Source organism: Crocodylus porosus, unplaced genomic scaffold (genome assembly GCF_001723895.1).
Source record: "Crocodylus porosus isolate Cpor-Errol unplaced genomic scaffold, CroPor_comp1, whole genome shotgun sequence".
Classification (NCBI taxonomy): Eukaryota; Metazoa; Chordata; order Crocodylia; family Crocodylidae; genus Crocodylus; species Crocodylus porosus.
In genome coordinates, this window is record NW_017728916.1 from 23423532 (window position 1) to 23434835 (window position 11304).

Consider the following 11304-nt stretch of genomic DNA (forward strand, 5'->3'; position numbering starts at 1 on the left):
GCCTAGTTTGGCCCACCGGTGAGGGGATGGGGAGGTATCCTGAGCCACTCTGGCTCATGGGAGGGAACCCAGGTACCTGGTGGCCCCAGCATAATTTAATTATCGGAGAACATTATTGGCTAACAAAAGCCAATAGCCAGTTAATGTTTATTTCCCTTTTATTGGTGTTAATCCAGTAAATAACCGATATACTGGTTCACCTCTACTAATATAAGGGGGGAAAAAAACCACTTTCTATATCTTTGTTCAAGGTGCCCTTGGCTGAAAATTGCAGGAAAAATAGGGAGTAGTAGTATGCTTCTTCCTAATGCAACAGGACTATAGACCAAACTATTTTAATTGAGTCATAATTTCATAATTCAGTATCCCAGATTTTGCAACATTACACACAGTTTCTTTACTCCTTAGGCAATGAGGTGCAGATTTTGAATTGCAGAAGTAAACTACACACTCCCAGTCTGTGCTTTGTATTTGCTGTGGTGATTAAGTCCATCCAGTGTGGCCCCCCCCCCCACCAACGCCCTACCCCTACCTTTCCCTTCCCCTGTAGTGCTCAGTCTGCTTGGGATGCTTATTTAACTGTATGTACATTTGCTGGAATTATTAATATTTTAAATTCTTGCAGGTGTACGATGATGGTAGATGCATCTACCTTGTCACTGAATTGATGAAGGGAGGAGAGCTTCTCGATCGAATTCTCAGACAAAAGTTTTTCTCAGAACGGGAAGCTAGTGCTGTATTGTATACTATAACCAAAACTGTTGACTATCTGCATTGTCAAGGAGTAAGTGATATATATTGTCATGATTGTATTTACATGTCATATCTAACATTCTCTTACAAGCTTTGTTATATAAGTTTTTGTGAGCAAGATACTATAAAAAGATGGAGACTTCCTATGAATACAACATCATTTTGGCTTTTGTAAAATGTCTAAAAATTCTTTTCTTTAAATGACCTCTTTTTGGTTGTGGGCTGACCTGTTGCTTCTTGAATAACTAGAGCTAGATATTTGGCATCACTCTCTCAATCTGACAAAGTAGGAATCCCAGCTGGATGCACACTTTGCTCTACAACGTTCATCTACTTGGCTTGTAGCAGTGGTTGCCATTCCTCACTTCTGTTTATGGTTTTTAGGTTCTTTCTCAAAGGTCTTAGGCCATTTCTGTTTCAAAGCTATGGAATATCTGGGATGTTCTGAAAGTTCAGAAAGGGTTTCTCTGATTTATGGATTGTTCTATGTACAGCATACCCTCAGTCTCTCTACCTAAATTTGGAATTAAGGGTCAATAGCAAATGAGACACTAACATTCTAAGTGGCTTGGTGAATCTGAATTCTCCAAAATCAGTGTCACTTGTTGTGTGTGTTCCATTAGAGCACATAGAATTGTCAATGTAGGTGGACCAAGTTATGAAATCAACCATATGTTAGTCTGAAATGAATGGAATTAAGGGGAAAAAAGACTTGGATCTAAATCTTTGTTTCTGTTGGTGATATTGATACATTGGCTAGGGACAGAAGTTGCACACAAACTGTTTAAGTCATCAGAAACTGCTTTAAACATATAACTGGCCTCTCTGCGGCCCATCTCACTGATCACAAAGCGGCCACAGTGCTCCCACTCCCCAGCCAGTGCTCACAGGAAGGGGGGTGAGCATGGGCTGTTAGAGAGTGCACCAGTGCTCTCAGGGGGTGTACGTGCACCCCCATGAACTCCCAATGCACCACCACTGCTCCCAGGCAAACCCTGGCTGCGGTCTGGGGCCAGGGAGGGTGGTTAAACTTCCCTTCTCCCAAGTTCAGAGTTGCCCTGCCCTGCTAAAAATTTACTACTGGCTGCAACTGTGGACTACAAATCCCAGAGGCACCTGAAAGCAGGAAGAGGAAGTGGTGAGCAACTCTGCAGTATCTTACTGCTGTAATTCTGGACTGCAAATCTCAGAGATCTCAGGAGCAGCAGGAAGAGGAAGCGAACAGACAGCTCAGGTTGCCTATGTGCTAGAGAGCTGTGCTGTAGTGCCCCCTGGCTTCTGGTCTGAGTCACTGCAGGCATGTGGCTGTATTTCCTGAATCAAAAATCAATGTCTGTCCAGCTGTTTCTCAATTTAATCTCTGCAGCTCAGACTAACCTGCAGAGACTGAATCAATTCAGTGTCAGGTTTTTTGGCTGTCTGTACTTAGCCATTAAGTGAAGTGACTGAAAAATGCCAGACATGATGTGCTATCGGGGCAGTCAGTTATTTCAGGTGGAGGGCCGCTTACTGAGCTTTGGCAAGCTATCGAGGGCCGCATGACAGGCAGCCAAGGGAAAATAAATATTAAATTTCTAAATTTTTTAGGGGCCCTGCAGGCTAGATAGAATGGCCTCGCAGGCCACATTCTGCCTGCATGCTGCATTTTGCCCACCCCTGGAATTAGATGCTTACTCTGACTTGAACTAAAAAAAATCTACTTGGAAATGGAACAGTCTCACCTTTTGATACAGCCAGCCTTTATGTTTTTTCAGTATGTCTTAAACACATAATTGGATCAATTTATGTTCTACAGGACTGCTGAAATGTTGGTTATGGTTTTAGACAGGGTTGAGTGGGACAAAATTGAGCTTTTTCTAAAATAAAATATGTGCTTAACCTTGAGTAGTTTGCACATATCCATTGAAAAGTTTGACTGAATTTACCAGTTGTCTGCATTTATATCTTCGTGTATGTGTACCACATCCTCTAAGGATCAGAAAAAAATGTATTGGTTCCTTATCCCATTTCTGCAAAACGCACCATTTTGAGATGGTGCCTGTTTTTGTTCCGAATATCTGTAAATCTGAAGTCTCAATATTTTTTGTAATGTTTATAGTTCTATGAGCATAATAATAAGTGTTTAATGTTTAATATGCAACATTGTCATCTTGCTTTTTTCTGTGGAAGTATAAGGTTCACATAAATACTGATGAATTTCATAGAGAGGAATGTGTTTCAAAGAGAAAAAGGTATAACTTTATTATAAAGGAAAAATATTATGGTGATTATTTCATATAAAAGATAACAGAAAATTCCTTCTGTGCTTGTAAGCTCATTAACCCCTAGTCTTGTAGGTTATGACATGGACTGGTGTGTTGTTTTTCTCAGTTGAAGCTTGAGGTTAGCTGCATCTGCACAAAAAATTAGAAGGTCTTGTGTAAGACCATTTTAATCCAATTGCGTTTTGAAGTTAAAGGAAAATATGATGTAATGATATACATATGTATTATTCTGCCTTCCTAGAACTTACAGAAAAGGTAACATGTAAGTAGGGGAATTTAGGTACTTTTCTTCATGTTTCCTTAACTTAGTCACATTTGTACAGATGTAACTATGTAACACTTTGTACAAATGGTTTAAGTACTGATTTTATAAGGCCACTATGGGGGTTTTCTCTTTCTTTTCTTTTTAAGGTAGTGCATCGAGACCTTAAACCTAGTAATATTTTATATATGGATGACTCGAACAATGCTGACTCTATCAGGATTTGTGATTTTGGGTTTGCAAAGCAACTTCGAGGAGAAAACGGACTTCTTTTAACTCCCTGCTACACTGCAAACTTTGTAGCACCAGAGGTATTTTAAGATTATGTAATTTTATTGGTAATATCTGAAGAAGTTATATTCCATAGTCGCATTACTAAAACAAAGATGTTTTGCATCTCAGGATTACTAAAAATGTGTCAGTGTTCAGCTGCTTTCATATATCTGAAACTTAAACATAATTGGCGCTCATTCTGTAAACATTGTACAATATAGCTATTTATTAGAAGCTTGCTTTCTGAATAACAAAATGTAATCTAATATAATTTGGGGATACTCAGGTCTTTATCCTATCCTCACTGCATAGGGACCTAACTTCCTTTCTTGCCTGGGTATCTTTCTAAAAGCCTTCAACTGCTTTTATTTCCTTTAAAAGTTCTGACTGAGCTCACCTTCTGGCTCTTCTCACTTTATTCCTATTTTCTGACTTCTATAATGTCTTTCTTTACTGATATATCCCTTCTTCCATTTCATACAGGCTTTCCGCTTAGTCACAGCACACTTTTTGAAATGATTATTCATCCAGTTATATGTAGAACTCTGCCCTGCCATTTTCCCCCCGTTGCTTCGGATTCAGGTCCCACAAAATTTTGGGGCATTTGACTTCGGTATGAAGGAAGCTTTGAATTTTAAGTCTCTGAAGTCCTCAGTCCTATTTAGTACTTTGTTCCTGCAATTTTTCATTTTGTCCTTTTGAAATCGAAAACTTTAGGTACTAGTTTTGCTTATCTGTTGTTGTTTTTCATTTGATTAACTTGTGATTGATATACCCAGTGCTTGCATCACCTCCAGTACTTGCTGATTTGCTATCATTGTCTTTTCTACTGCCCTACCCTTGAAGAATGAAACCCTTCCAAAATGTCCTTTTTTCTTATAAAAATCAAGTGTAAAGATTAGGATGGGGGTAGCCCTGGACCTGGGTCCAGACCCGAGGCTCTCCCAATTGTGATGTCATACGTTCAGTTGAAAGTGACTTACAAACCAGCCGCAAAGATCTTCTGGTGTGTGTGTGTGTGTGTGTGTGTGTGTGCGTGTGTGTGCGGGTATAATTACTATGTGTATTTATTTTTTGATAAATACATATAGAACATCTCTGTGGCTGGTTAGCCATTTTATCATGCCATAAATTGGCTGAACATGTGGCATGTTGCAATTAATATATTACTCATGCCATAAATGAAACATCTGCAGGGTCCTGTCTATGCCTGTCTCTGTAAAGAAGTGGCATCTTTCTTTCTTTGCCCGTTCCCTGTTTTTTATTATTTTTTCTTTTCATTCTCAAAATGCAGCTAACTTTGTTCTTTATCTCTGTCTCTCATTTCTGGCCTATCTTTATGGTCATGATGTTCAGTGGGTCATTCCCCTTACTGGCAGTTTGTCCTCCCATTCCTTGTTTGGCATTTGTCTTGTGTTGTAAGTATCCTCCTATTCCTGCCTGTCTACAAATTCTTATGAATGCTTCCTCTCCACAAAATCTGTCTTCAATTCTTAAATCTTCTTTCACAAAGTTTTATTAAGAATAGTTCATGCTTAAATAGCTTTAGTCAGGTATGCACTGAAGAATAGTATGCATCTTGAACCTTTGGGATGAAAGTTAATTTCTTTTCTTTTCTTCCTTGCATCACTTCCAGTGTTTCATTATTTGCTATCATTGTCTTTTCTGCTTCCCTACCTTGAAGAATGAAACACTTCCAAAATGTCAATAAACTTCCATTCATTAAGTATGGAGGACAGGTCTTTTGAAAGAAGGTTGTCTCGCATTTAAAAATGAACTTTTTAGCTTTTTTACAACGCGGAAATAAGGAATATAATTCTTTAGCAGTATAATGAAAGAATATGGGCAACACCTTCCGTGTAAACTTCCTCAATCTCTTCAGTGCATGATATTGATTCTCTTCATGATAGCTTTTATTTAATAGAGTTAAAAATGTTTTTTTTCCCTTTGGAATGTAGATGTATGACTTCCTGAAGAACGGTTCAAATCCTTTTGCCTTCTTAAAAGGCAAAAAACTAACTGACTGGATAATCTTGTTACATAAATTTGATATATAACCAAAATATATATATACATTTTTGCCCTTCAACTTATTCATTAAATCTGTCTATACCATGGGTTAGTTTCTGTACTCCTTTGGTTTTATTCCTGGAGTCTGTTGCAGTTTCCCTACGTTATCAGACATTGCTAGTACTCTAAAATGGTGGTTTAACTTGATCAGAATTTGTGTTCCTTTTATGTTTTGTATGCTACTGGTCTGTAAAAACTACTACTCTGCCTCAAAAGATTCAGTTCCAAATAAATTTACTCCTTAACTATTTTACTTCATAGTAAAGAATAATGAGAGGACCAGCTCTCCCAAGTTTGGTTGCCTCCTGCATTTTACAACCCCTGAACACTAGGCAGTAGAGCCTGGTTTGCATTGAGCAAACAACTTCTGGATGCAATTGAGTGCCAGAATGGGCACAAGGCAGTTTCATGTACTAACTTTCCCACACAATATTACACATTTTTAAGGGGTAACTTTTGTCATAGATTTGTGTGATTTACTTACTTTTGTGTAGTAAGGCTACTATGTCTGTTCAAATTCCTGTGCATTTCTTTTAGTGAGATGTCTATCCTTTGGATCATGATGTAAACCTACGAGGTCTAGTCGGGTGCCTGATAAATCCACTTGTGGCTGACAAGCTCAGTTTGAGTGGTGCAGCTTTTTACAAGTTACGCAAAGCCATGTGGTGTTGAGTTCTAGTCCAAGTTTACAGCACACTGCTTTCTTCTGTCTCACTTTGCTTTCATCCTCTGGATCAAAGCAGCTTCATGTTGTGCTGCACCCAGTGCCATATGTTCCCTCCAGATTGGGTGGGATTCTGTGTGCTACTCCCAGCTTTCTCCATTGATGTTGAATGACTTCATATAATTTTTTTGCACATCATGGAACTGTCACAGAGAAGGACCCTGCTTTCTAAAGCTGTGTTGAATCTCACTGTACAAAATATTCTTGGGGATGCAGTCTCCTCCCATTCTCCTGACATGGCTGACCTATCACAACCTCCTTTTCTTGATCGTGGTTTCCAAGTGTGTTAGTCGTGTACACTCTAGCACCTCTGTGTTTGGTATTTTGTCTTGCCGCTTTATTTTCAGGTTCTTACACAGGCATCTCATGTGGAAGCTGTTCAATCTTTTCATGTGTCTAGCATGTGTAATATATGTTTTTGAACCATAAAGCAGGGATGACAGCACACAAGTCTCGTAGATTCTTCTGTAATAGCCTGAAATTCTTAGCTGCTTTTCCGACTCTTGTAGTTCAGTCTGGAGGTCAAGATTCCAGCTGATCATAGAACCCAAGTAACAAAAGCTGTTGATGACTCCAAGAGATTTACCCTCCAGAGTGGTGTCAGGTATTGATTCTTTTATCCCTAGGTACATGGTCACAGTCTGCTTAAGGCTAATTGTCAGACCAAAACTCTCGCACGACTCAGAATGTCTTCCCAAGAGACTTTGCAGGGAAGATTCACTGTGGGCAACCAAGGCCATGTAATCGGCAATCAGAAAATCTCTCAGAACCATCTTTCCCCTTGATTTTTGCTCTAAACCTTGTGATGTTGAACAAGCCTCCATCTAGTCTGGTTTGAAGATAGATGCTATCATTGCTGTCCTTGAATGCTAAGACACACCGCAGTTTCACCCCATTGTTGATGTCAAAGGCATTTGATTCTTTGTTTTTATACACTACAGTTGCCTTCAGACCTTAATGTAATGAGCGAATATTCAAAAGTTTGGGGGATCAACCCAGTTTCTTCTGCACAGTAAAAAGGCTCTGTCTCAACCGTATTGAAGGCCTTCCTCAGATTGTTGAGGGCTATTTATGGTGGTACTCATTTTTCTCTACACTTCTTACAGTTGCTTGACTGAAAATATTGTATCGGTGGGGCGTCCTAAGTGAAAACCACATTGACTTTTAGGATAGATTTTTTTTCACCTAGAGATTTGCAGCCCAGGGAGCATAATGTTAGTGACAGTTTTTCCAATGATATTCAACAAGGAAATACCTCTGTAGTTGTCACAGTTGCTTCTGTCCCCCTTGTTTTTGTACAATGGTACAAACCAACCATCTTCAAAATCTTGTGGTACCACTTCCTCTTTCCAACTGAGCAGTATAACTTCACGGCGCTTTTGAAGTACTTTGTCATTGGCACATTTGTAGATTTCAGCAGGCAAGCAGTCCTTGCCTTGTTCCCAGGGATCAGTTTAATAGCTTTCTGCAGATCTAACTTCAAACTGTGGTAATCCCTCAAGCTCTTCATGTTTGATTTCATTCTCACTGGAGTATAGAAGGCAGTGGTGTTCAATCCAGTGCTCGAGTTGTTTTTGTTTATAAGTGATGATTTTTTTTTTACTGTATATTATGCTGTATCTTTTTATCTTGGAGGCTTATAATAGTCAGTGTTTTCATTGTCTTGTTTATATTTTTCCGAGAGAGCATTTAAAGTAATCATGCTTGCTCGCCCATGTTTTCCAGCCCCTTCATTTCCCCCACTCACTCCCCCAGCTTTTTTCCTTTGGATAATGCTACATCTCTTCTGCTTTAGGTCATACAGTTCTACCGTGTGTCTTGTGTACCAGAGTGGTATTTTCAAAGAAAACGTTCCTTTTAGAGATCAAGTAATATTATATTAAAACACTAAAAATATTGTACACTTACATATCTCTGAAGCTTGCTTAAATACAGTACTGAAGGGCTGGCTTAATTACGGAATTTCTTCCATGGGAGTTTTCCTTGGCTAAGTGTGCTAAGATTAGGTTTATGTAGTATTATGACCAATATAGCTCTGTTAACATCTCAAGAAATATTTTGAGCGTAATGGAAATAGCTGTGATTATCCTTGCTCTCTCCCCTCAGACTGAAGACGAAGGAAAACCTTCAAAATATTTTGATAGTTTAAGTGAATGCAAGTGTAAATCATGTTTGTTTAATCCTCTGAAATAATATTGGGATTATTTTACCCTTCCTATAGTTTCTGTATACATCAAGTAAATAGAAGTTTAATAGTTCTTTATTTTATAGGTTCTCATGCGACAGGGATATGATGCTGCTTGTGATATATGGAGTTTAGGTGTCCTACTTTATACAATGCTAGCAGGGTAAGAACTTTCTCACAGCTTTAATGCTTCTTGTTTAATTCATGGTAATTTTGGTTTGATATACACACATAGGTATTCAGATCTGACTGCAGCACTGAGATTTGATGATGTGTGATGGTTCAAAAAATTATTCTGTTACACTTTATTCTGGGCAAATAAGGTATGTTTTTGTTCTCATAGGTAACAAGTTACATAAAACTTTTTGGCTTTGTGCCACATTGGACATATGCAGATTATAGTATAGTGCCTGCATTTAGATGAATGCTTCCTTAATTCAGCAGTTTCCTCTACGTAGTAACATTTAACACAAGTTAGTGGAAGAATGTGAAACCTAGAATGAGTTTAAGTGTGCTGTCAACTTAATGTTAACATCATTCAGACAAGTACCTGCAAATATAAGTAACATCTAAGATATTACTGTAGCTGAAAGATGAGATAAATTCCTCTTAATTTCAGTTTTACTTTATGCAGTTGTCAGAATGGTCTCTGGAGTTGGTTTTGCTGCTTCCTCTATATAACTAATTTTTTGAGGATGTGCGCAACTTTTAGGTAGGAATGTGTACATGTCTTTTAAAGAAAATGTGGTACAAAAATGACAGAATTCTGTAGGGAGAGCCACATTCGCAAAGTATCTGAAGCAGCTTTTTACTGATCAGGTTTCAGGGTAACAATGCATGTCAGCCTTCTTTAGCAAATGCCTTCTTTGCAATGTTCTAAATAAAATAAATTGAAGTGCATATTTTTTAATAGAAGATTTCATACATTTCATAAACATTTGGGCTGGAAGGGACCCCAGAGGATCATTGAGTCCAGCCCCTTGCCCCAGGGGCAGGAAGTCAGCAGGCATCATAGGATCCCAGCAAGATAAGCATCCAAATGTGTCTTGAAGGCGTTCAGAGTGGGTGCTTGAACTGCCTCCAGTGGCAGTCTATTCCAAAACTTGGGGCTTGGACAGTGAAGAAGTTCTTCCTTATGTCCAGCCTGAATCGGTCGCTATGGAGTTTGTGACCATTCAGTCTTGTCATCCCTTGGGGCGCTCTGGTGAACAGATGTTCCCCCCAATCCTGATGAGCACCCCTGATAAATTTATAGGTGGCCATCAGATCACCCCGAGCCTGTGCTTTTCCAGGTTGAAGAGCCCCATGGCTCTCAGCCTGTTGTCGTAAGGTCTGTTTTTCTGACCTCTGATCATGCGTGTGGCTCTCCTCTACACCCTCTCAAACTTCTCCACATCCTTTTTGAATTGTGGAGCCCAAAACTGGACGTAGTACTCCAGCTGCAACCTCATGAAGGCAGAGTACAATAAGGGAATGACGTCCTGCGATTTGTCTGAGAAGCATCTATGGATGCAAGCCAGCATTTTGCTCGCTCTACTAGCCGCAGCATCACATTGAAGGCTCATGTTCATCATGTGGTCAATCATAACCCCCAAGTCCCTTTCATCTGTAGTGCTAACCAGTGTAGCACTGCCAAGCCTATAAGCATGCTTCAGGTTTTTCCTCCCAAGGTGGAGTACCTTGCATTTTTCAGTGTTGAACACCATCAGGTTCTCGTCCTGCCATTTCATGAGCCTGTCAAGATCCACCCTCCTGTCCGCAGGGGTGGATGCTTTACCCCAGAGTTTGGTGTCGTCAGCAAACTTGACCAGCCTGCTTTTGACACCAATGTCCACATCATTGATTAAGATGTTAAATAGTATAGGCCCTACAACAGAGTCTTGAGGGACCCCACTGGTCACAGTGCACCAAGAGGATTGGCTCCCATCGACCACCACCCTCTGGGTCCTACTGCGGAGCCAATTCCCCAGCCAAGGCCGCAGTTAGCCAGTTTAGCCAAGGGGTGATCATGGAATACCAGATTGAAGGCTTTTTCTTAAAGTCAAGATATACAATGTCAATCTCTTCCCCCTTGTCCAGGTGATGGGTCACCTGGTCATAAGAGGAAATGAGATTGGTCCATCAAGACCTACCTGCAACAAACCCATGCTGGGTATCCCTCAGGTTATTGCCTGCAGCTAGTCTGTTAAGGACGGCCTCTTTGATAATCTTTTCCCAGACCTTCCCCAAGATAGAGGTCAGGCTCATGGGCCTGTAGTTTGCCAGATCTACTTTCCTCCCTTTCTTGAAGATAGGCACAACATTGGCCCTCTTCCAATCATCAGGCACTTCACCAGAGCGCTAAGAGCTCTCAAAGATACGTGCCAGGGGCTCAACTATGATGCTTGCCAGCTCCCTGAGTACCCTTGGGTGTAACCCATCAGGGCCAGCTGACTTGAAGGTATCCAGCCTGTTAAGGCGTTCCTTCATAAGGTCAGTTTCGATGGAGGGCAAGGAATCTCCCTCACATGGGCCTCCCAGACCCATAGTGGGCAGGGCCATCCCATGGGACTGGTGAAAAACTGACACAAAGTACCCATTTAGCAAGTCGCTTTTTTCTGGCGTCGGCTGTCAGTTGCCCCGTCTGGTTTAGCAGGGGTCCAATGTTGCCCTTGCTTTTCCTCCAGCTCCCCACATATCTAAAAAAGGACTTTTTATTGTCCTTGATATTTGTAGCTAGCTGGAGTTCCATCGCAGCCTTGGCTTTCCTGATTTCATAGTTTCATAGTTAGTA

The 11304-nt window shown here is 40.3% G+C and overlaps 1 protein-coding gene across 1 annotated transcript in view; it reads left to right on the forward strand.

Moving 5' to 3' along the window:
• Window positions 1-11304, forward strand: part of RPS6KA6 (ribosomal protein S6 kinase A6) — a 75729-nt gene that overhangs the window by 44221 nt on the left and 20204 nt on the right. The window contains exons 16-18 of the mRNA XM_019536487.1: window positions 626-784; window positions 3429-3590; window positions 8618-8694. Of these exons, the coding sequence (XP_019392032.1) occupies window positions 626-784; window positions 3429-3590; window positions 8618-8694 (398 nt within the window). The remainder of the gene's footprint in view (window positions 1-625; window positions 785-3428; window positions 3591-8617; window positions 8695-11304) is intronic.